The sequence below is a fragment of the Barbus barbus genome (genome assembly GCF_936440315.1).
Source record: "Barbus barbus genome assembly, chromosome: 8".
Taxonomy (NCBI): domain Eukaryota; kingdom Metazoa; phylum Chordata; class Actinopteri; order Cypriniformes; family Cyprinidae; genus Barbus; species Barbus barbus.
The window spans coordinates 14,048,040-14,075,566 of NC_136736.1; the positions used below are offsets into that span (position 1 = coordinate 14,048,040).

Consider the following 27,527-nt stretch of genomic DNA (forward strand, 5'->3'; position numbering starts at 1 on the left):
AGTATTTACAGCACATTTCTGTATTTGTTTGTATTGAGAGTATTTGCAGCACGTTTCTGTATTTGTGTTGTGAGTATTTGCAGCACTTTTCTGTTTTTGCAGCTCGTTTCTGTATTTGTTTGTGTTTGAGTATTTGCAGCTCGTTTCTGTATTTGTTTGTGTTTGAGTATTTGCAGCACGTTTCTGTATTTGTTTGTGTTGTGAGCATTTGCAGCACTTTTCTGTTTTTGCAGCTCGTTTCTGTATTTGTTTGTGTTGTGAGTATTTCCAGCGCATTTCTGTATTTGTGTGTTGTGAGTATTTGCAGCACATTTCTGTTTGTGTTGTGAGTATTTGCAGCACTTTTTTGTTTTTGCAGCTCGTTTCTGTATTTGTTTGTGTTGTGAGTATTTGCAGCGCATTTCTGTATTTGTGTGTTGTGAGTATTTGCAGCGCATTTCTGTATTTGTTTGTGTTGTGAGTATTTGCAGCACGTTTCTGTATTTGTTTGTGTTGTGAGTATTTGCAGCACTTTTCTGTTTTTGCAGCTCGTTTCTGTATTTGTTTGTGTTTGAGTATTTGCAGCATGTTTCTGTATTTGTTTGTGTTTGAGTATTTTCAGCACGTTTCTGTATTTGTTTGTGTTGTGAACATTTGCAGCACTTTTGTTTTTGCAGCTCGTTTCTGTATTTGTTTGTGTTGTGAGTATTTGCAGCGCATTTCTGTATTTGTGTGTTGTGAGTATTTGCAGAGCATTTCTGTATTTGTTTGTGTTGTGAGTATTTGCAGCACTTTTTTGTTTTTGCAGCTCGTTGCTGTATTTTTTGTGTTGTGAGTATTTGCAACGCTTTTCTGCTTTTGCAGCACATTCTGTATTTCTTTGTACTGTGAGTATTTGCAGCGTGTTTCTATATTTGTTTGTGTTGTATTTGTTTGTGTTGTATTTGCAGCGTGTTTCTGTATTTTGTTGCATTGTGAGCATTTGCAGCTTGTGTGTTTTCAAACTGATGATTTCTTAATTTGCAGGTGTTTTTTTCTATTTGCATGTGTTTTTTTTTTTCATTTGCAGCACGTTGAGCTCTCTCTGTCACCGTAATTTTAACATTAGCTGTTTTTCAATTAATTAAGCTATATTCTGTGAATGTGCAAGAATTCTGATTCATTAGCCACTATAGGAAGAATAATTTGAAGAACAATAAAGTGCAATTAACAGTAAAACTATTTTCACTACAAACCAGTGTATTTATCATTATGGTATTAAATTAAAATAATATGATAACAAATACCAGTTTTCAATAAAAAGCAGCATAACGGACAGTTTTTGTCCAGGTAAAACAATAGTGAATGTTACTGGAAGCTTCACACTTTCGAATTACATATGGTCAGACACACTTACATATTAAAAATAAGGTGAATATTTGCATGTACAGTGCAGTTCTCTAATTTTACTAAATTAAATTTAGAACTGCTGAAACTGAAAAGTAATCCGAAACAGTGTCATATTAGAATAATTATTAGTTTGAGTGCTTTATGCTAAAAATATTACAGAGAATAAAAGGTCAGTATGGGATTTGTTCTTCATTGAAATGAGAGAAATACTGGTATTGCCACTGTATCTCCACTTGTGAGATCAGAGTCAGACTCTTAAGAGTTGTTAAATATGGATGATGGCTCTGCTCTGGTTGGGATGGTAGGAAAAGAGTGCAAGTCTGAATGTAGAGGCTTATCGAGACAGCATTACCCAGATTTAAGCAGGCCTGCTGGTTTGTGAGATAAGGCCTTTTCCACCGAGCCTACTAAGGGGGCACTGGAGCTATTAGCAGTCAGCTAACAGCTCCTAAAATTTCTCTTTTATATGGATCTAGGGCCAACCCCCCTTACCTCAATTCTAACCAGAAACCAGGAAAAGCTGATCTTAGATCAGTGGTGAAAAGGGTAATTTCTGGTAACATCCTCGGTCAATGAGTCTCTCAGTCTATGAGGGATAAGTAGTGGAGAGCTGGCAGAGGATTTGTATGATTACCCACGCAAAGTTCAGCGGCTGGTGCACAGAAAGCTTTCTCGTGGACATAATCAGGAAGACCTATTTAGCTTCTAGCATTTTGGGGGCCCTAAGGGAACCCACCGTCAGTGTGTTTATAACCTCCAAAACATTTCCACCACCCTGAGGTGGCCTCAGGGATGTCCCACTTTTAAACTCTTCTGGGGGGAAGGCAACTTAGGATGGGTAAATAAGATCTAAATAACCTATATTCCATTTAAAAAAATTATTTTATTGTAAGAATTACTTTGAAGATTTTTCACTCAGAAACAAAAGTAAATTTTGCTAAAAAACTAAAAAAACAACAAAAAAACAAACAAACAAAGAAATGGCAAGCAACACATTAATTAAACATGAAATTTTAAAGTGGAAAGACTGAAATAGAATTTCTTATAAAATGTACTCCAATGATCTAGGGCCAATCCCTAGATCACCAACTAAGATGCGGCTGATTTTATGTCTTTTAATGTCGTCTGTTCGTCTCCAAATAGTGTCAGTTTACGGCTAACTCATAAGGAAATCACCCCAGAACTCATCTATGATCGTCAAAGTCTTTTGGATATCAGCAACGCATACAAACATCAACTCTCGCCGGCGGCTACCGAGAAGCTACGAGGCCTTTGTTTACTGCTGAAGCCGGACCTCGAGACCGCGGCCTCGCCTACTGACGCTACCCGCACAAGGCAGCATCGCAAGCGGTGTGAGAGAGGACGGAAGCGCGGTAAGCGCGGAGGTATACGAGCTAGGCTAAGAGCTAACCCCACAAGACCGGCTCTTCCAACACTCATGCTCTCAAAACGCTCGCTCTCTGGAAAACAAACTGGACTTAATTCAACTCAGTCGGTCTACACAGCATGAGGCAAGGGATTGTTGTGTTTGTTTTCACTGAAACATGGCTAAACGACAACATCCCGGACTCCGCCATTCAGCTGCACGGGCTAACCAACTTCCGAGCGGATAGAGATTCATCACTGTCTGGTAAGACCCGCGGAGGTGGCTTGTGTGTGTATATCAACAAAGACTGGTGTAACAATGCTGTGGTATTATCAAAACACGTTCATCGCTGGTGGAGTTTATGTTTGTGAAGTGTCGACCGTTCTATCTGCCGCGGGAGTTCACGGTCATTGTTATTGTTGCGGTCTACATCCCCCCGTGTGCAAACGCTAAGGACACGCTTTGTGAACTGTACAGCGCCATCAGTGAACAACAAACAAAAAACCCAGACGGCTTTTTTATCATAGCCGGTGACTTCAACCACGCAAACTTAAAGACAGTTTTGCCAAAGTTCTACCAACATGTGAACTTTGCAACAAGGGGAAACAACACACTGGACTTTGTTTACACAACAGTAAAGAACTCTTACAAGGCTGTACCCCGCCCCCACTGACTACAAGCCCCCGCCACAGGCCTGTGATGAGGACACATCCCACCCTGATGCACTCAACCACTTTTATTCACGGTTTGAAATGCAGAATGACACACCTGCACAAAAACTGCCCACACCTCCCAACGACCGGGCACTCTGTCTGTCTCCAGCCGACGTAAGGAAGACCCTATCTAGGATTAACCCACGCAAGGCTGCGGGTCCTGACAACATACCAGGCCGTGTTCTGAGAGACTGTGCTGCACAGCTGACAGATGTGCTTACAGATATCTTCAACACCTCGCTAGGCAGTCATCCCCACATGTCTCAAATCCACAACAATCATACCGGTACCAAAGAAATCACCTGTGTCCTGTCTAAATGACTACTGTCCCATAGCACTGACTCCAATCATGATGAAGTGCTTTGAGAGGCTAGTCATGCACAACATCAAAACCAGCCTCCCCAACACACTTGACCCGCTCCAGTTTGCATACCGTCCAATTTGCTCTACGGACGATGCAATTTCCTCCACCTGGCACTTACCCACCTAGAAAATAAAGACTCCAATGTTAGAATGCTGTTCATTGACTTCAGCTCGCCATTCAACACAATAATCCCACAACAGCTCATAAATAAACTAAACCTGCTGGGCCTTAACAATTCCCTGTGTAATTGGATCCTGGACTTTCTAACCGGAAGACCTCAGTCAGTCCGTGTCGGCCACAACACCTCGACCTCTACCACATTGAGCACAGGGGCCCCACAAGGCTGTGTGCTCAGCCCGCTGCTCTTCACACTGCTGACCCACGACTGCACTGCCAAGTTCAGCTCCAACCACATCATCAAGTTTGCTGATGACACAACAGTGGTAGGTCTCATCAGCAACAATGATGAAACACACTACAGAGAGGAAGTGGCACAGCTGGCTTAATGGTGTGGCACCAACAATCTGTCCCTCAATGTGGAGAAAACAAAGGAGGTTGTGATGGACTTCAGGAGAAACTCCGTTTACCACCCCCCACTGACCTTCGACAGCTCGACTGTGGAGAGAGTCAGCAGCACTAAATTGCTGGGGGTGCACATCACAGAGGATCTCACCTGGACCACCAACACCATGTCACTCTCCAAAAAGGCACAACAGCGCCTACACTTTCTCCGCCGGCTGAAAAGAGCAAGTCTCCCTCCACCCATCCTCACCACATTCTACAGAGGCACCATTGAGAGTGTGCTGACCAGCTGCATCACTGTCTGGTACGGGAACTGCAGTGCTGCTGACCGCAAGACCCTCCAGCGGACAGTGAACACAGCTGCAAAGATAATCTGTGCCCCTCTCCCCTCCATCCTGGACATTTTCCTTACACGATGCTCCGCAAAACCAACAGCATCGTGAAGGACTCCACCCATCCCTCCCACAGTCTCTTCCAGGTCCTACCATCAGTAAGACGGTACCGGAGCATCAGAGCCCGCTCCGCCAGTATGGAACTTTTTTTGTGCAATTCGAAGTGTGCTACACACAGGTGAGTGGGCCTGTACAAACCACCTGTAGTAACTCTCCTCTATGTGCACTAGCCACTTTACACACACTGCTGTGTGTACACAATCCCACAAAAGACTCAGCAATATATGTATGTTTACATGCTCATGCATAACAAATCATCCTGCACTGTTCCTCAACCAGCTGCTTGACTCAAAATGTCTCTCTTTGCACATGTACAGTATTTGTGAAGCATACGTATAGTTTGTATTTTTTATCTTCTATTTTTTAGTTTGTATAGGGTAAATATTTATGTGAAGCAGTTTGTATTTTTTATCCTTTATTCTTTTAGTTTGTATAGGGTAAATACTATAAGTATAACTATAGTATACTTATAGTTAAATCTGTCAGTAGGTTAGTTATGTATAGGTTTATAGTGGTTTTTTTTCCTCATTGTTGTATGTCTGTATTTATGTAGCACCGTGGTCCTGTGAGGCACGACATTTCGTTCCACTGTATGTCCCCACATGTAGCGGAATGACAATAAAGCTGAACTTGACTTGACTTGATCTTTGCTTTATTTACAACTTTTTATTTATTTATTTACAGTGACCTTTAGGAAAGTTAGTTTTGTAACATGCTATTAAATGAACAAAGAAAGTTTCTGCTCAAATACGGCCACAAACAGCCAAAACATGACCCTTTTTTTGTGTGTGTGTGGGGGGGGGGGGGGGGGGGGGGCTTAGGGTTAAGACAAATGTTGGTGGCTGATCAATCTTATCAGGAAAACCTTATTATTATTATTATTATTATTGTTATTATTTTACACCAACAGTAGGCCATTTAAGATAGCATAAAAAACATTTAGTAATATATTTAATGTAAGTAAACAAATTCAATGTTCTCAAAATTTAAGTGTACAAAGTCCACACTTAAAGTTTTAATGCATATTGTTTATGGTGGCACTGACCATATTTAGAAGAGCTTGCATGATTGAACAAATTTGACTCCTGATACATAAAAAATAAATAATGTTTAATGTGGCATTCTTCGTAAAACAGTAGTCTTATATAAAACGTTGAAAAGTGGAGAATTATCCCATTTTAAATATTATATTTTATAATATTAATATTTAAATATGTTTAAAATGAATATTTAGATATTATCTATTATTTCTACTGTTAATGGTCACACTTTATGTTAAGGTCCAGTTCTCGCAATTAACAAAATTGAACTTTTGCCTCAATAAACTCCTAGTTTGCTGCTTATTAATAGTTACTAAGGTAGTTGTTATGTTTAGGTATTGTTTAGGGATGTAGAATATGGTCATACAGAATATGTGGTTTATAAACAGTCAATATGTTAATAATAGGCATGCTAATAAGCAACTAGTTAATAGTGAGAATTGGTTGCTCTACTAAAGCGTTACCCAGTTAACATCTATACTTTAGTATACCATTTATGCAATTTTTATCATGACAAGAAATGCCAGCAGTACTAGGCTGCTTATGACATCATGGACAGCATGTGGCCCCTATTGGTTCAGGAGTCCACATAACTTATTTCACAAATCATATTTTTTTTATGTATAGAGAGAAAAGGCAGTAAAATCATTAGGTTGTTTGGGGAAGAAAAAAAAATGTTCAGAACTGGTGTTTGCCTTCAAAACCCCAGCAGTCAGTTAACTCATTTGGTGGACAGAGGTCTATAAGCCAGTTGATCACATGTTGACGAGGTGACGGTCCACCAATTGATTTGATTCAGCAGCAGCCAGTTACCTACCCATGTGTATGTCTTTTATTGAGTAGACAAAGCGAACAAGTCTGATGCACAAATTAGGGTCAGATATCTAAAAAGCTGGATTCCAGACACGGTGGGGGACCTACCGGAGCACCACAGAGGCCATAGAGTGATGGGCCAATTGTGACAAGCCCTGGTAAGCCTATGACAGGGATAAATTAGAGATAGCCATCCTTTCCAGGAAAATAAACTACAGGGGAACATGGATCAAGTCAAGCGCATATACAGACACACACTCCTTCACACACTAATGTGGCCCGTGGCCACTAATCAGAGATTTATGGATAAGACAACAGCTCTCTGCACACACATTCCTTCCCACCCCATTGAGAGTGGAGGATTGATCCTGGGCAAATCTGATAGATGACTGATAGAGTGAAAGGCATGCTGATGAGCCTGCTGGTCACCTCTACAACCAACTCATTGAAAATATGTTTCTGCAAAAGCTTAAATATCTTGCTCCATACATTTCGGGGTCCACAAGAGGCATTATATCATTATTTCTCTATCACAGATGCAGGATTATTAAACAGCAGTGGGCATGAAGAAAAAAGTGCCTGTGGAGACAAAATGGTTGTAGATTGATACTGCATTGCTAGTATGTTTCATGGCAGTTTCAAAATAAAATATCCAGTTGCTAAATAGCGTGTTAAATTTCCTCTGAAACAGTTAAACGTGACTGTGGCAACGTTCTATTATGTTGTTTGTTGCACAAATCATGGCAAATCAGAAATGATATGTCCAGTGAATGGAAGGTTAAAGCTCTATCGCGGTTGAAAATAATATGCCACCTACACTAAACCATACCCTAAACCTAACCAGCAGTTGTTTCTGCAAGACTTTGAGCTCTTTTGTGGAATGATTCTTGACTTGTGTTTCATGGGATTCGAACCCGAGCACTCTGCATCATAAGTGCAGTGCTGTTCTAGGTGGGCTACAGAGCAAGTTTACTACATCACAAAAGTGACACATATGGACTTTTAAGGTTTTAAATTAAGGTTGTACCACTGATATCACATGGACTATTTTATATTTACTGTTTACTATTATTATTTTTACTATTTTTGGACTATTTCCTTACTACCTTTCTGGGCCTTGAACATGGTAGTTGCATTGCTGTCTATGGAGGGATTTCGTAAAACATAGCTTAATGTGTGTTCTGATGATTAACAAAGGTTTTAGAGGTTTGGAACGATATTAGGGTGCGTAATTCATGACACAATTTTCATTTTTGGGTGAACTATCCATTTCAGTTGTTTGTTGAAACTTTTGAGGGTTTCAGTTGTCTGGATGGAGTCCTAAATTAAGAATATAGCTCATGCATATAACCCTACATGGGGACACATTACATGCATATAGGGCTTTACAAGATTTCTAGGAATCCTCTTACATTTTTTAAATGTTTTCTTTTATTTTCAAGAGCCTAACTGACTAAATGACTATAGGCTATAAATTAAATATGCAGCTTCACATTTGCTTAAAATATTCTTAGAAATATGATTATGCATTGATTTCATCAGGAGCAAATCCAAATCCAAACTGAATATAACATCAGAGATGAGATGTGTGCGTTACACTTTAATATTAAACTTTGTCAAGCTGCTGCATATAACACAAACCTAGTCATCTCATAACAAGGGCTGAGTTCCTGTTATAAACATTAAAATAAATCAGGCTAAAAAGTGACACTCTGAAAGTGTATGATGCTCCTTTTTCTGTGGAACATAAGAAGATATTTTGAGAAATGGCTGCTTTTTTTTTTTCACAGAATGGAAGTCAACGGTAAACAAAACCAACATTCTTCAAAATATCTTTTGTGTTTAGCAGAAGTAGTCTACTGAATCATCGACGTCTGAAGACAACTGCAAGATCAGCATGTATTTGCGATTAAGAGCATCACTTAAAAAGCAATCAAATGTGTTAGTATTTAAATATGTGATCGAGATGAGTCTTGCATGGCATTGCGTGTGTTTGAGAGTGGGTGCTAGGATGTGCTTGAGATGGATGTCCCACAAACTGCCAAAGGCATTCATGACAGAAAAAAACCTAAAATGAGTCATCTGCTCCTGTAGAGGATTTCAGGTCACATCACAAACACACACACACAGCCATCTCTTGAAATGTACCATCTGCTTAAAGCAAAATTTACAACTACTACTTCAATACAGTGAAAAAAATAAAAAGTTGCATGTGACTACGCGTGACTGAACTTGTTGTGAAGTATTAGTGAGAACTAAATAATTTTCAAATGAATTGTCTGGGCAAAGGATGAATGAAACCATTTTATTCTATTCAATTTAACAGAGCTTGTGGATCATATGACTTCTGCTTGGTGTCCTTGAAACGGCAAATGACCGGCCCTGCACAATTTCTAAAACCGAAACAACAGAAATTGGCTTTTACATCCCATATTTTCATTTACACTTCACCATTAGCAGGAAAAAAACAGTTACTGCAACAGCGAAAGTTTCTCTTCTACTGCAGAGCCTTAGAAGAGAAACTCATTCACTCGGTTTTCTACAAGGGCTGAAGATGAGACACTTCAGAGTCTCCTGGCAAGATAATGCTACACTCTCTTCTCCGTCTTCATCCCTCTCTTTCACACACACAAATGACAGAAACATTGGGCTCATTCACAATGCATGTGGCTGAGGAGCCAAGTACACAAAATCCTCTTTGCACATTTTGTACAGAGACTGTTTCTCGATTCATTTATCATCAACCATTTTATGCCTCCAAACAATATTATTAATTTATTTCTCAGTATCACAATCATATAATTAATCTATTGGATCATTATGTGCATGGAAGTTATTTACCCTTCCTATAATGCTAGATACATTATAATACAGCAGCCGCACTTCCATTAGTGCATAATTACAGTACAATAAGCAAAACAATGCGATGACAAAAACAAATTCTCAAAAGCAATGAAAATGGGGGAATATCTTCAGCTCTCTTTTACCCAAAAACTTCACATCCCAGTCACTGCACGATACAGAAAATGAATTGAATTAGTTGGGAGAGGTTTAAATGTGAACACATTTGGTCAACTGCATGATTGACACCACATCAAACACAAATAACAGGCACATTTTGACACTAGTACATTTAAATTAGAATTTAACAGGTCAAAGTAGCACTTTACCAAAGCAGCCAAACTTGAGACGACACCTCCAAGTTGTCACAGACACCAGCGGGTAGAAAGTAACTCATTTTACAGTACTTTTATATATTGGTATTAATGAAGCGACATCTCTAGTTGGAAAACGTTCAAATTTTCCATTATTTCAAGACTCACTTAGCTGGTTTGCTATAGCACATCAACCTTGGATAAACACATATTAAAAAAAGGATGCCTAAATAAAGTTAAGTCTCAACATCTGAAAGGAAAATCTTGATTTATAAAATGTGCACATATTTTAAATGTTTCTGTTTCAAGGTCTGTCGGAAAAAAAAAACACTTCTACATTATTACACATTGGAATCACAAATTCCGAGCACGTCACAGTCACGAACAGAACAGCTGGATGAAATTTCCCCCTCTGGGAGAATGAAGGTGAGGCACCTGGCATGAGGGTAGCCATCTCTTTTGTGGTTAAATTCAAAACAGAGCATTGCAAATTGCACAGTGAGGGAATGAAAAGTGAAGGGCTTAGCCAGACAAATGTTTTTCCCCCTTAGCCCTTCTGCAGTTTGTGTTTAGACAATTAGATGCGGTAGGCAGAGGGAGGAATGACACTGACTGTTGAAGATATACAACTATACTAACAAAGAAAGATGCAAAATCCTAGCACGGAAACTAAGAGAATCAACAGATTCAGGCTGGTATTTGCCCAGTTTAGAGAGCTGGAGATTTCACATATAATCCTTTTATCCTTCGATTGTTTTTATAGTCTGTTGACAAAATCCAAAGGAAAATCAGTAGAACAGCCATTGCGACGGGCCTGATTCAATAAGCACCCAAAAAGGCTTAGCAGAGAACAAGATACTAGATTATCAGTCAAAATCACTGTTTTATTTGCTTAGTTCAGGGAAAAAGTGTTCAGAGAGTTCCCAAGTGAGGAGGAAGAGAGCAGTTTTGTTGAGGTACACGTTCTCAAGACGTTAAAAGATGGCTTGTGTGGACACTATAAAGGTAATTAAGATGATTTAAAGACCAAGGGATAATTTGGCAAATAGGGATACTAATTTAAGGCATGAGGTTGAATTTTTTTCAGGTGGATGTTATATGGACTATAAGATGAGGGCCAAGGTTTCAGTGATCAGGAGCTCAGTGTTGATGTTCTCTCAGGTCTGTTGGAGACCCACTAGAGCACAGCTTTCTTTCCACAACTTGGTTTGCAGCCGTTGGTCATAAGAAAGTGCTGAAGACTCCGTCTTGCGTCCGTTGTACAGATACAGTCCTCCGATCCCCTCGAGCTCGGAGGCAGCTGCAGCGTAGATGGCCGTGGATGCTCCTTCTGCAGGCGTCTGTGGATGGACAGGAATCAGAGATGAAGTCAACACAGCTGTGGGCACGTTAAGAATATTTAATCAGAGACAGATATTAAATATCTAAAAAGGACAGGAAAGATGTTCCCGATTCCTGGAGTAAATATAAATTTGTCATTTCTGCCAATGTCAATGACTTCATGATCCTTGTACGAGACAGCCATCGAAATGTTACAGTGCATTTGTGCTGTAGTGTTCTTCTTAGCACTTGAAGTCTAACCCTAGTACTTGACATATATCTTTAGCTGCTAGCTCTGGTAATTGCCACTTACATGTGCACTTTCTTGTAAATTGCTTTGGTAAATAAACTTAAAGCAAAATACTAGGATTATATCTGTATCAGAATTGTCAATTTGCCATTTGGGTACACTTTATAATAAGGTTTAAACTATTAACATTAGTTAAAGCATTTGGTATCATGGATTTTTTTTTATATTAAAATTATATTCACTAATATAAAAACATATTCACATTAGCTAGATGCTTATTAAAACAATGTAAAAAAGTATCAGGTATACGTAGAAATTAACATTAACCTAAGTTAATAAATGTTGTAAAAGTATATGAATACGAATGTATAAAAGTATTGAATATCACTGTACAGTGTGAAACTAAAATTAATTATAATTTATATATAATTATCTTACCCAAAAATGAGCGGCACTAAATGACAGAATTTTCATGATGGATGTCAAAGGTTGACAAAACGGTTTTGGTTACCAACATTCTACAAACTATCTTCCTTAGTAAAAAGTAATATATTACAAATACTTCATACTAAGTATAGTTCAGATCTATTAACATATTTACTGACATATCACTCAAGACTTACTGATATAAAAATCACTTGTGCACAATGCATATTTCCCAATATTAAGCCTAAAATGTGTTTTAATGTCATTATTGATGAGGATTGTATGATCTTTGAATAATATGGGTCTTTAAATGAAATATATTTAAAGTTCACTTGAAATAGTTTCACTTTAGCACAATTACATATACTTCAGTATTATCTATAGTTGGACTTCAGCACTACTTCTGCACAATTAAAGTGCATTAAGCACAAAATTCGTTGTTCCAATTTAGCAGACTTTAAGTATACCAGTCTAGTATACCAAAAGTACAAGTGCAGGGTATTTTTATTAATATTTAGTATATTTATTTTTTACTAGGGTTCTATGAAGAATATAAATTATACAGGATTAGATCAATATTAGGGCCAGTAAATGGCGGCAGAATTTTCTTTTTTTTTGGGTGAATCCCTTTAGCGGTCTTGACATGACATCTCAAAATCCTGTGTTCTTGATGCAATATGCAACTCAAATGAAAAGCTCTGATTTTTGGTAATGTCTGTTGAATGCCTTACAAATCTGCCACAACGCTAATGTCTTGAATTATCTTTATTTTGGGGCTTTTCCCCCAAATATTCATATATTTGGGGGAACACATGATGCTTTCCAGCTGCCATGGTTAATTATTCAAATTATCCTTCTAATTGCAAATGTTATGGCTCGCTTCCACATCAGATGATCTAAAAGTTGGGCAGCACAGTTGGTGAGATTGATATGCAGACCGTCAGTTGGACTATGACCTCCAGACGGATCAATTACACAGGACAGCGGATCTTCTCAAAAACCGATGCCAGATTCTGCACTTCAAACGGCTCTCTTTGAGGCCGGGCAACTGGGGCTGAGCACTGTTTTTCTCTTTTCTAGATCTCTTTCGTCTGAAGGAATTTGGATTAAACTACAGGAGCCACAAGGTTTCTCAATACTGAGCTGAATCAATACAGCACAAAGAGTGTGAAAAAAGCTTCTCTCTTAAAGCTGTTAGTATTGGGCCATACGGGGCCTGTGTGCTTAAGGGGAAATGGAGCAACAGCTGCGGTACAAAAAGACTCAACACCTTTATATACTGTTTTATAAGGCTGAGCACAACATTTACAGACACCATATACCACACAATGGTAGAAATGTGTCAACAAGTAGAGATTTTGCTGGGTCGTATAAACATATATTTGCATGGCTATCAGTTAATAGGGCTGCTTTACATTATTTTTATGTGAGTGACAGTACGCTTTAAAAAAATATTTTTTAAATTCATAAATAAAGCTTATTGGGTACATTTTACAAAATAAATAATAAAATCGTAAGCGTTTGCCTGACGAAGGCCTTTGAACGTTGCCACTTTTAATTTTTTTTTAATAAAGGGAGATTAACAGTGTGCAGATCTTTTTTCTATTATTTGATGATACCCTTTGATCTTGCACCTGGCCAAGACTGTTTTGGATGTGCGTACTTTGACCCTTCTTTTATGTGGTCTTACTATTATAATAACAATAAATTCTGCATAATTACATACAAGTAACCCTAAGCCAAACCTTAAAATAAAGTGTAACCATAAATGTTGTTCACTCTTAGTTCACAGTACCTAATGATAATAAACTTAATTGTTTCTTAGTAAGTAACACTTAATGTTCTATCCATCAAGTGGCAAAGAAAAAGAGAAAATATGAAAAGAGCCATTATTTTGTCGAGTGAAGATGAACTACATTGTGATAAAAGGCAGATACCGTGAAGGTTTTAGCCATACCACCCACCCCTAATGTTTTATATCCAAGCATTTTTTATTCCTCGGTTTAGGTTCTGACAATTGAAAATGCTGTCAGGTGAGAAATAATACACTGGTGGAAAAGCTGTGTAAATGTAAAAGTAGTGTTTAAAAGTAAGTATACTTCAGTTTTGAGAGCACATTTGATTTATAGGAAAGATGTCATATCTCTCTTTCTTTGAACACAAACGGTTCCAGAAATAAACTTCAGAAAGTGTATACGCATTCAGTATTCACATCATGCACAGCAAGGAAACTCTTTTTCAGGAAACAAAAAACCTATTAAAACACATCATCATCTTTGACATTTTTTCCACAATGAATTTTTTTGCTCTTGGATATTTTTTTCTTTCCGCCAAGTGCCGAAAAATTGTATTCTCTACAGTGGGTGTGCTTTTCTATTTTGTAAGCCTTTGCCTGTTTAATCATAACAATATTTCCCCACAAGACATTGATAATTTGTGAAGTTTTCTTTTAAACACGTAGAGCACACTGTCCTCACTGAGCCTCGTAATTTCTGGATTTCTACAGCAATTCCTGTGCTGCATACATAATGGACGCCATGAACCGTGACTCAACCCGACTCGTAAATAAGCACCCTGCAAAAGGATATTGCTGGGCTGATAACGATCACAATAAATCAATATCAAAACACCTCACCTCAACAAGGTTACGAGTTTCATGGAAATTACATTTGTATTCAACAGATTACACATTGAATTATCTTTTGTAGTACAAATAATTCCCCTTGAGAAGAGAAGAAGGTCATTGCCCATTGTTGCGGTTTTCGTATGCTACCTTACCCTGTCTATTGCGTATAACCAAAGAGAGTTGTTCACACATAAAAATGAATTATATACTGTTCTGACAGAGAATGCAACGCTATCATGTGCTGCTGTTTGCTGTTCTGATAATCTATGAAGCTCTTTTAGCACAAACTCAGCTGAATTTAATGGAGCAGAAAGAAACTATGATTGGATGAGGGATGACAGTAAAATAACCTGCGAAAATGGAAGCAATTTTGAACATTTTGAGCCAACACATCAGTGAGCTCATAGACGGGTATAGGTGGCATGCAACATATATTGTAAACATTGAGATCCAAAAGTCTAAAATCACATTTAAAAATCTGGAGATACTATACGTTTGTGTGTGCGAATATATAATTGTATATTTAATTTTCTTTTTCTTTTCTCATTCACTTGTATTAATTTTCTTACACTGATCTAGAATTCAAGAGGTGTAACAAATATTCTTATGGAAGATGAAAGAATCATGTCTGATTAACACACACACACACACACACACACACACCTTTGAAGCAAAGAGACAAGCTAAATCCAATTATTGTTCACCCTGACACAGCGGCTCCAAACCTTTAGATTTCAAGACGCATTCCAAAAGAGATTGGGTGAGACAGACAGATGGAGAAAAAGAAAAGAAAGAGTGAAAACTGTCTCCCGGGATACACCTCACTGTCACAATGCCCTTCTGCGACATATTGGGGCAGGTGGGTTTGTCATAAAGTGTTGTCATTCAACAGTGCACCTTTCACAACGGCCTTTGTCAGTAACTCTAAAGTGTGTTACACACAGACGCAATGTATCTGAGGAAGAATATCCATGAACTCGCTAAATTTAATGCGTTTTAGATACGAAAGCTGGGAATTCTATACTGGACTGATAAGTAAAGACAGTTATAAGGGATATTAGTTATTTTTTATAACAATTTTTTTTACAAAAAATTAAGACAGCTTTTAAATAGGAGGGGTCCCAATAAGGGTTATTAAAAATAATAATACAATCAAATACAAATATAAATATACATATACAATATAAAAATCTTAAACTTATTTTATTACAAATAAACTTATAAAAAACTTTCTATAACACTTCAGTATAGGGACCAATTCTCACTATTAACTGGTTGCTTATTAGCAACCCTATTATTAACATATTGGCTGTTTATTAGTACTTATAAAGCACATATTCTGCATGATCAAATTCTATATCCCTAATACTACCCAATACCTAAACTTAACAGCTACCTTACTAACTATTAATAAGCAGAAAATTAGAACTTTATTGAGGCAAAAGTCATAGTTAATGGTTTGTTAATGTTGAGAATTGGACCTTAAAATAAAATCTGACCAAACTTTCTCAACCACTAATTTCTAGATAATAGTTACCTATAGTTCATATTTTGCATTACCATGCAAGCCTCACAAAATTAATTAATATATTTTCTATTTACTTATATATTTATCCATCCATCCATTCATTACTTAATTTATTCATCATAAAGTGCAGATTTGAAATATTTTTCATTTAACAGTTATCGCCTATAATATGAAAACAATTCTTGTAATATTGTTATTGAAAATTTTCATTTTAGTTTACAACCACTTAAAAGCGGTACATTCACTCTAATGTCTAGTATAGCCAAATTCCACCTCATTTCCTGTCCTGTCAATAAAACTGGAACAAAAATATAACCCCCCCCCCCCCCCCCCCCCCCAAACAGCAGTAAAACTGAAGCTCTACACTTCAAGAATTATTTGCCAAGCACAGACAGATGTCTGAATAAACCATCACGCCAGTGACTCAGGCCTAGTTTGGCTTACTTTCCAAAGTTTGGCAAGTCATTTACGTGAACTAAGGCACTTCAAATATGTCCAGGCAATTATTATCCTCCAGTAAACTTGACTAATGAGGTTTTATAGAGGGCAGTATGATTTGTCTTACCCTGAAGAGCAGTTTTGCGAAAGGTTTCTTGGCCAGGTGGGCCAGGCTAGACAGATTGTCATACAGGGCTGTATCCACCATGCCTGGGTCCACTGCGTTAACTGTTACAGGGTCACCTCTGCCCCACAACTGGTCCTGCAGGTGGTAGGAGAACAGCAGCAGGGCCAGTTTACTCTGGGCATATGCACCATGAGCACTATAACACATCCTGAACAAGAGAGAGAATAAAAAAGAGACACTGAGTGTGGTTAAACAGCTATTTTGGTAGCAATGATAATTAATGTGTTGTTTACAGTAATTTGCATCTGTAAACCCATTATGACAAGAATGTGCTTGCTGATGTGTTGTTGTTGCTGATCATTCACACACAGTTATATATTTATTTATAGCTATATGTAGCGGTTTTTCATGTAATATTTTTGTTATTTCAAGTTCATTGCAACTAGAATATTTTAGCATATACATTTAATTTCAATAATTGCAGTTTTAGTTAATCATAAACAGAATTTGCAACTTATTTTATGATGCATTTCTGATTGAAACAGGATATTCAATGAGAGAAAAAAAAACTACACGGCAGAACTTGATTTTATGCACCAGGACTTGATTGGATCATTAAAAATGAGCTTTTCATAATAGAATGGGATCAGAGGAGAGGATGTGATCTCTGTACAACAGGCAGTTGAGATGAGATGGCTTGGTGACGGCAGGTGAAAAGGAAAGTTAATTATTACATTCTTCAAAATTATTACATTGTTATGAATGATTCTGCAGACATTTTTTATATCTTTCAAATAACACCTGACATGATTAGAGGTCTTTTACACACCCTGAGGCAGTCGTGGCCTAATGGTTAGAGAGTCGGACTTGTAACCCAAAGGTCACGGGTTCGAGTCTCAGGTCCGGGCATTGATTGTAGGTGGGGGGAGTGAAAGTTCAGCGCTCTCTCCACCTCAATACCACGACTGAGGTGAGACCTTTGAGCAAGGCACCGAACCCCCAACTGCTGCCCACTGCTCCGGGTGTGTGTGTGTGTGTGTGTGTTTGTTCACTACTCACTGCTGTGTGTGCGCACTTGGATGGGTTAAATGCAGAACACAAATATGAGACACATCCTTTCCTTTCCTTTCGATATTTAAATATTCAATACCAATGCAACAATAATGCCTGACATAATACCCAGTCATTTATATTTACTTATTATTAAAAACAATTTTTTTTTTTCCTATTGTAATTAGTATCTATGTTCTTCATTTTATTACTGACTATTTACTTATATAATTTACTTGTTAAACTGAAATGTTTGATTGAATGATTGATTGTTCGGTTACGAAATGCTTGATTTCAACATGTCCATTTAAATGTAATCTATTAAAGTTGTATATTACTATTCAACTTATAAAATAATTGGTTACACTTTATTTTATGGTGTCCTTGTTACGGTGTAATTATACATTTAAGTACCGAGCAATATTAATTAACTACATGTACTTACTATATGGTAAGGGTAAAGGCCTTTGCACACTGAGTCCGAAATTCTCGTCTGAAATTTTCGCAGGTTAAAAAATAAATACGACCTCACGTTGTGTCAATCACGTTTACACTGAAACCTTCGTCCATCAAAAATAATTCGGATCTGGTTCGATTTTCTGCATTTTTGCATCTGTAGCAAGCATTTTGATAGGAAAGCATGACGAATGGGAAAAAATGCATACAAAAATTTTGGACTCAGTGTGCAATGACCTTAAGGGTTTGGCTTAGGGTTAGTTGCATGTAATTATGCATAATAAATTGTTATTACAATAGTAAGTACATGTAACGTGTAACAATGACACTTTAAAATAAAATCTTACCAAATAATTAAAAAAATATTTATATATTAGTTTTAGTTGTGGTATTTCACCAGCATTAGTCTCATAACAATGCTATATGCTTTATGAAGGTCTGAGCACAAGATAAACTCAGGCATCTAGAGGAGACAGTGACCCTCACATTAACAAACCAAAAATCTTGCATTTCTATGCAAGTTTCGAAGTCCTAGAATGCCCTAGAATAAAGAATCCATGTCTAATCTTTCAGCTGACTCATTTATCCGTTATTTATACCAGCAAATGTCTTTGCGCCCACCACTGCCTCTCTCCCTCTCTCACCTTGAAGGACATATTTATTAGGAATCTTCTGTGCCAACCCCCAGCACATTTAACATACAGCGTGACAAGAAGTCATTGCCAGTTTCAGGCGGGCACCTTGTTTGCTGTATTAGATTTGTTGTTTGTCAGTATTTATTGTAACACTCATAACCACCCCTTTCTGCCTCCCAGGAGACTTTGCTGCATTCAGTCAATCAATAGACACATGGTGCTCTGAATCACACTGCATGTTATAGCGACAGTGTCCTTGAGCCGTTGAGTCTCTGCAGTAAATGACTGCAGTAACGGAGGAGGACTCTCAAGACTGAAAAGAAATAAAAGCAGACCTGAGGAAAAATTGAATCGCGGTAATATTTTGAGGAATAAAGCAGATGCAAACAGGATGGAGAGATCTACACTACAGAAAGATCTGTTTAATATGAAAGAGGGAGACATTTTCGCCTTTAAGAATATTAAAGGTGCACTAATATAAAAATTCCGGCTAATATTGATAAGACAATATTATTTTCATGATGACAACTGATAAATGGCTAATATTAAAATCCAATACTTATTTTTTTTTTGTCAAAATGACTAAAAATATAAAAACTAAAAGGCAATCATTTCATATTCTACACTGGAATTCAGACATCACACTATTGTTGTGTATGAATGGATATTCATTTTGAGATCTGCTAGAATTGAAGAACAATTAACAGTGTTTGGTAACAGAAAATTATTAGTGTGTTTAAATAATTACTTAAAGGGAGTGCTAAAAAAATACCTTTTTTCCATTTTCAAAATTATTTTGTTTAAGTGGTCATTAAAATTTTATTTATCGTAGTATCTTTACCATTATGGTCACACTTTAGTTTGGGGACCAGTTTTAACTATTAACTATGACTTCTTAATAATCTCCTTATTAATAGTTAGTAAGATAGTTGTAAAATATGTGGTAGGAGTAAGGGATCTAAAATATGGTTATGCAGAATGAGGCATTAATATGTGCTTTATTAGTAAACAGCCAATATACTAGTAATATGCATACTAATAAGCAACTAGTTAATAGTGAGTCCCTAAGATAAAGTGTTACCCTTATTATTTAAGCAATTATAATAATTCATTACATTTATATAGTGCTTTTCTGCTTTTTCTAAGCACTCAAAGCGCTCTACATTGTGAGGGGTGGTGTCTCCTCGTCCACCACCAGTGTGCAGCATCCACCTGGATGATGCAACGGCAGCCATAGTGCGCCAGAACGCCCACCACACACCAGTTTACTGGTGGAGAGGAGACAGAGTGATGAAGCCAATCAGTGTAAGGGGATGATTAGGAGGCCGTGATGGTCAGAGACCAAAGGGAAATTTGGCCAGGATGCCGAGGTCACACCTCTACTCTTTTCGAAAGACATCCTGGGATTTTTAATGACCACAGAGAGTCAGAACCTCGGTTTAACGTCTCATCCGAAAGACGGTGCTTTTTGACAGTATAGTGTCCCCGTCACTATACTGGGGCTTAGGACCCACACAGACCGCAGGGTGAGCACCCCCTGCTGGCCTCACTAACACCTCTTCCAACAGCAACCTAGTTTTCCCAGGAGGTCTCCCATCCAGGTACTGACCAGGCTCAACCATGCTTAGCTTCAGAAATTATGAAATTATGACTAAATTAATTTCTGAAACTTTACTTAAAACCCAAGGTCATATATATGGTATGATATATATGACCATAATATATGGTCATACATTTTCACATTTACTCATGCAAGTCTCAAAATGTTGCGAGTCGCTGCAATCTACTCTTAGATTAAGCTAACTGAACAATATGGATATTAGATTACAAAACTATCCATGGGCGTTAGAAACTTTGCGTGTAGGTGACAAGACCCACTCACTTTTTAAGTCCAATGATATTGGACACTCACTTTACTGTCTCTAATTCAGCGCAAATGTCTGTTCACTTTTCAGAGCGCCGTCAGTCACATCCATTCCACTTGAGGAATGCCCTAATAAATTAAACTCCATTCCACGTTTTAGCTACAGTCTAGTCTTCCACGCTGCTGCTTCCTCAAATCCATTCCACTTGGCTCATTCAGAGTACATATGAATTAAACTCCATTCCATGTTTTCACTATTTGCACCTGGTGCACTCCTATGACACAGCAAGGTGAACACAGATAGACAAAGCAAACTAAACGAGCTGGAATTAAAGTGAATGTTCATCATTAGTTCACCTGACCTGATGCATGTAAAGGGATCATGTAGTCTTTGTTCCAGCATTAAATTAAGGTTACATTACACTATTTTGTTATAATGCAGTTATCTGACATTTTTGCTAGGCTAGCTAGCTACAGTGCATACATTTTGTTTTTTGTTGTTGTTCAAAACAGCTTACTAGACTTTTAAATGCGGTGTTAATTTTTTGGTATGTGGTAACCGTTTTAGGATATAAAAACAATTATTTAATTGAAAGGCACCAGAATACAGGAAATTGCATCTACTCCAGTACAAAAGTTTTTGACTGAGGACCCACTCAATTTATTTTTGGCCTCCGACGCCCATGAAACTATCAGAAAAGGAAAGAAATGGCAACTTCTGCATAAAATGATCTTGATCCATTAATATATAAGAGTGCTATTAAAACATTCTGCAAGTTTCAGAACTCAAAACCTTCTGGATAGTCTAAAACAGTGGTTTTCAATTCCAGTCTTCCAGTCCTTCAATTGATAAGCGGTATACAAAATATGCAGAGCGGGGGGGCGCGAGGACTGCAATTGAAAACCGCTGGTCTGAAAACAGCTTATATTAAAGCCAATTTGCCAAATGGACAGATTGTGGAATGTGCCAATTTATGACGTAATATTGTGGCTAAACAGATGATGATGCAGATGATGATAAACACCTGCTTCTACATCACTGCCTGTTTAGCCCCGTACACCAGATTAATTTACAAACAAGGCCCAATTCGTTGAAGGATTGAAACTAAAAGACGATGCTGTGCTGACTCTATTGGATCTGACTATATTGGATTTGACAGTGATGTCACACCACACAAGTTTTTATTACGTGATCACTATTGCCTTGTCTGTTATTACAGATCGTTTGATATGTACAGAGTATTTATGCGGGGGGTTTTTTTATACCTAAATCACAGCAGCGTTCATCTTTGAAGGATGTAGACTGTCAAACATACACATTACACAAGTGTTAGCCAATCATGGCAGTGGGCATTTACTTCCGAGTCTACAATCAGCCATGCCTATTCAAACAGAGCGTTCTGATGAGGGGGGTCAAAACAGGACAGAAAATGGCCTATTACTTCAAAAAAAATATTTATGTAAACATCTTGATAAGAGTATACATGGATATCAGAGAGGAGTACAAAATAAAACAAAATAAAAGCAGGTCATGACCCCTTTAATAAAGAATATAAAAATTTTTCCGACTGAATTAAAAATTCTGACCGCAAACACAGAAAACACAAAATTGTATGTCTTTTTTTATCGAACACTATACATTCAGCAGTAACCTTGGGCACAATCTAATATATTTTAATTTTAAATATAAGTAGGAAGATTAAATCTTTGTCTTTAAGATTCAGCTTGTCCTTTCCATTCACAAAAAGGCTTGAGGCAAGAAAAGAATCTCAATTATAATTCAAAAAAGCTTCTAACCTTCCCTGCAAGTCATCCAGAGTTAATCTTCCTCCATAGTGGGTAGCTGAAGACATAATGACTATTCGGGAACATTTCCCAGGTTTGCCTGACTTCTTCAGCACATCCAGCAACAGGTTGGTCAACAGGAAATGGCCCAGGTAGTTTAGCCCAAAGTGTAGCTCAAATCCATCCTCTGTTCTCCTCTCCGGAACAAGCATAACACCAGCTGCAGACATAAAGGAACATCATTGCTGATATATTATGAACAGACAGAATATGCAGGCCACCAGGAAGAATCCTACTAGGCTTGATCAAGTATTCAAACCTTGAAAATAGCTCATGAGTCACTCTTTCCTCTAGTTTGAAAAGCGATGAACTTCACACACGGAGAACATCGTACCGCATGCAGCTCTCTGAATACTGTGGATTAGGTATTGCTGGTTTATTGATTTGCGTCTTTTTAAATGGCTTTTAGCACACACAGAAGGATATCAGAGATGTCTTCACATGAAACTGAACTAGCGAATAACCATTTCCTAAACTAATGTTCTTAATGTGTCTCGTTCTGCTTAATTCATGGTCTCGCTGAGAAGTAGTAATGTTTTTGATAAAAAGATGTGAAGAATCATGCGTCACATTCACACATAAAAATATCCTTCTACAGAAATGCATTTCTATGTCTTTAAAAGGAGCGCCCCAGGATAATTAAAGTTGGTGGATCCCAATATTAAATGGATGTAATCTAGTTTAAAACCCTGACCGAGACTGAGCACCAGCATTCATGCGGGAATAAGCTTGTGCTCTTGAAAATACGTTTCATCATTATTTTGCTCTTAACACAATTACAGCTCAGTTTGCAGGAGAAAACAGTAATCAGGATTATAAAAATTTTCTCAGCATATTAAATCAACATGAAACAATATGTTTTCTTTAATTAAACTCATGCTGGAAAGTATGGCTGGGCAATATGCCAAAAATATTATCATGATATTTCTTTACACATCATACATACTGATATTTATCACAATATTCATTGACCATTTACCATGGAGAAGGAAATGCTTTCCAAATATTTGGTAGGCCCAAAGAATGAACTGTAAACATACAGTACATTGTTTGTTCACAATTAAACTCCATAGAGTAAGATACCTTTTAATTTAGGGCCCCCTGAAACCCATTTTATGTTTTCCATTTTATTTTTCGGTGTTTTATTATTTTATACAAATTTTTAATCAAAATGGTCTCTAATGAACTAAATTGATAACATTATTAAATATTTAAAAAATGTAATCAAATTAAAATCTAACAATTAATTTACAACAAAGCATAGAATTTGTATTTTTATCAGTTCTGCAGAACAGTATAAATTAAAATGAGTGAAAAAAAAAATCTTAGCATATTCCTTAAAAATAAGAATTACAGAAAATTATTATACAGCTCTCTGGAATACTTGGTTCTGATTGGTCAGTCACCGACTTCAAAGAACTAGCAGCGACGAAAGTCAACAGTGTTGCCGCCTCACGGAATTAATCTATATCAGCACGTATCAATACATATTCGTCATTCAAAAAGATAAACGGAGATTTACAAAGATATACAAAACATAAACAAAGCAGCGCTTGCTTACCATTTCGAATATCAGTTATGTTGATATCTTTCTTCATTTTAAGCAGCTCATGTTATGAAAATATTTGCATATTGGAGTGCTTGGGTAAGATAACGTTACTTTAGAACAGTCTGTGCCATCTTGACTTGCTTGCTTGGATTCATAATTCTCACACTCACCGATGGCCCCAACACTGATTCAACATGTTTAATAGGGCAAACTGCTATAAACTTGAGCCCGACATGTGCAAAACCTGTCTGACAGACACTCGACGGTGGCCCAACATTGGTCAACGGTCACTTGGTGTGTCCCAGTCTTTATTACCAGATAACAATGTCAGTCTTGTCTGAACTTTGTCTAGGCTCAAATCCGTTTGTTAGAAACTGTTTTTTCTTTGCGGAAGCTTTGCATTTAAAGAGCCATGTAAGAAGCGTGAACATCCAGCCAGTTGTTTCTTAATTCATAATTTCTTCAAGTTAAATCCAACTCTTTTAGCGGGTTGTTGTAAAGATCTTTGAGTATTGGATAATATTGGATGGCAGTTTTCAGCAATAAAAATTGTTTATTTTTGCTGTTTAAAAGGCTGTTAGATTAATCCATAAAGTAAAAATGTCCAGAGCTTATTATCTTTATCAACATAAATTTGACCACAAACCCAATATGTTATCGTTTATTGTCCAACCCTACTGGAAAGTTAAACCTAATGCATCTTAATGTTATCGATCCATGATTGAAGGATCTCTGAAGAGACAATCAATGTCCCCTGACTCTCCCTCAGACACATGCAGTGTTCTGTTCAGCCAGGGCACTAGAGGGGTCAACAGTTGACCTTTCTGTATCATCAGACCCTCAATGGGTTGGCACAAATGCATTTGCCCATCAACCGGCATCAGAGGGGAGGGGTGTGTGCCACAGAGAACAAACGGGAAAAGGGGAGCGTGAATTATTAATTCTCTCTGTTAGGGAGAGGACAGTGTGTGACTGCTCCTGTCATTTTGAGACATTCCCTGGGGCAGGCTTCTAAATAAAAGTCACTCAGTTAAAACAAACAACCCCTAAGGCCCTCAGGACACAGACCAGACATGTCCAACAGAGCAAGCTCAGGAGGACGCAAGAGATTTCAGGTTGAGAGACAAGATGTATGGCTCTTTAAATTGATAAATAGGTAACATTTCACAGTTATAGGTTCAATTCGTTTACATGAATGTATGAAGTATCACAAACTAACAATGAATGAGCAGCAATTGTGCAGCATTTAGGTTAATTAAAAAAAATACTATTATTCATTGCAATTTAATGTTTGTTCATTATACATTTTCATTACATTTCGTCATTTAGCAGATGCTTTTATCCAAAGTGACTTACAAATGAGGACAATAGAAGCAATCAAAACCAACAAAAGAGCAACAATATGCAAGCGCTATGACAAGTCTCGGTTAGCCTAAGATGACAAAATGTAAATTTTTGGGTGAACTAGCATTTTAATATTACACAATAAATCAGTAATATTGTGAAATATATATATAAATATATATATATATATATATATATATATATATATATATATATATATATATATATATATACACACATACAGTAAGCTAGTTTTTTGTTTTTTTAAGAAAATAAGTAGATAGAATAGAAAAAAAAAAGAAAGCTAGTGTTAGAGGGTCAGATAAAGATGGAATATATACAATGTGAAATGTTAAAATGTCTATGGATAAATGAATATGGACCTAAAATAAATGCTGTAACAAGTACTGCATTATCAATATTGATTTATTGTTACAGTAATGCGTTCAATAAATAATGTTAGACACTGCAAATATGATAGAATTTAAACTACTACAGCACAACTGCCTACCTGGTGTGGCCTAAAGATACATATTTGTTTGTTTTTTTTAGAGAGAAATTAGAGAAATTAAGGAATTTACGTACCATTATTGACAAGGACGTGTAGTGGCAAATCTTTGGCTTTATATCTCTGGACAAAGTGTCTTACAGATGTCAAAGAGGCCAAATCCAGGTACATGAATTCCACTGAAAGCAAAGAGATTACAAAATTAGTACTACAGCAGCACCTATAAGAACACATGCTGAAAATGAAAATGGGCAATTCAACAATATAAACTTCAAAAATGAAAACTATATAAATTTACTCACCCTCAAGTTGTTCCAAACATGTATGCTTGTCTTTCTTCTGTGGAACATAAAAGAAGAGATATTTCTCAAAATATCTTCTTATGTTCCACAGAAGACTGAAAGGTTTGGAATGGCATGAGAGGGAGTAAATAATGACAGAATTTACATTTTTGGGTGAACTATCCCTTTAAAGTTTCTTCAATACTTCCTTCAATTCCTTCAAAACTGCCTTACATTAAAATCTGAATTGCACTTATGCATCCTGTTTGCTACCAATGCAAAATCAGGAACTGAATTAGAATTTAAAAAGCATTCTCAATACAATGCCGAATGGCACACAACCCTGGTAAGCACACATAATGAACTGCTCAAGGACAACACAAGCATGTGAATGGCAGTGATACCGAATCATCCAATAAAAAAGGCCTTTGCAAAAGGTCTTCCTTTGACCAAATAAACAGGTCTTTTCAGGATTCAAATCGTTTCACGCACTTGCATGATCACAGCAATAAGTATTCAATATAACAACAGAATTATTCCACAATAAAGATGACATATACTGAATGCACAGTATATTTTCATATGCAGCTCATAACAGTCAAAGCATTTGCCCTCCTCAAATAAAACAAGTAAACTCAGCTTGTCAGCTTGTTTTACAGGGCCTGCTTTTAAACAGTAGTTGCAGGCTAAATGTCTGTTGATTCAACCAGCGTTCTCATGCTGTAGTTCATTTAATAACCTTATTCTGTTGGTCTGTACATCAAAGCACATATCCAATTAGTCTAATTTCAAAGCATGCTAATTATTCCACTCGCTAACGCTCACGTAAAGTCAAAAGGGCATTTCTTCCATCATCCCAAATGACCTAGCAGTGTTTCTATGATCACTTCTTTTAGATAAACATCTGAAACCAACAAAATCCCCCCTAAAAATCGGCTCCAAGATTACTTACTACCAACAAAACGATAATGTCTACCAGTTCTTGGTTAAGTTATTGTTAAGTCGGTAACACTTTTGAATAGGGAACAGTTATTCACTATTAACTACAACTTTTCCCACAATAAATTCCTAATTTGCTGCTTGTTAATAGTCAGGTAGTTGTTAAGTTTAGGTATTGGGCATGATTATGGATGTAAAACAAGGCTTTAATATATGCCTAATTACTACTAATAAATGGCTAATATTCTAGTAATATGCATGCTAATAAGCAACTAGTTAAGAGAACCTAAACAGGGCTCCAAACTGCGACTAAAATGGTCGCATTTGCGACCAAAAATATTAATTTGCGAGTGAAGTTTTTGCTGAGGTCGCCACTGGCGACTATATATAATTTGCATGAAAGGACTTTTTTCCCGATTGTTTTGCGCTCACATCTTTTGTTATGTTCACGTATTAAACTTACATAAGACGATGCGCATCAAAGTTTTACTGGAAAAGAGTTTCAAACAGTCCTCGTCTCTGCCGCACACAGTCTGCTGAACGCAGTG

At 37.1% G+C, this 27,527-nt stretch overlaps 1 protein-coding gene across 3 annotated transcripts in view; it reads right to left on the reverse strand.

Annotated features, from left to right (window-relative positions):
- Window positions 1-8,917: 8,917 nt before the first annotated feature.
- The window catches only part of LOC306873903 (polyprenol dehydrogenase-like), a 39,521-nt gene continuing 20,911 nt past the window's right edge, over window positions 8,918-27,527 (reverse strand). Inside the window, exons 3-6 of one of the 3 annotated variants that reach the window (XM_079423442.1) lie at window positions 25,837-25,938; window positions 22,311-22,518; window positions 16,509-16,716; window positions 8,918-11,133 (exon numbers count right to left, since the gene is read on the reverse strand). In XM_079423442.1, coding sequence (XP_079279568.1) covers window positions 10,951-11,133; window positions 16,509-16,716; window positions 22,311-22,518; window positions 25,837-25,938 — 701 coding nt within the window. In that variant the 3' untranslated portion in view covers window positions 8,918-10,950. Of the gene's footprint in view, window positions 11,172-16,508; window positions 16,717-22,310; window positions 22,519-25,836; window positions 25,939-27,527 lie in introns of all 3 variants that reach the window. The other 2 variants (XM_079423441.1, XM_079423443.1) reach the window with 2 other exon arrangements.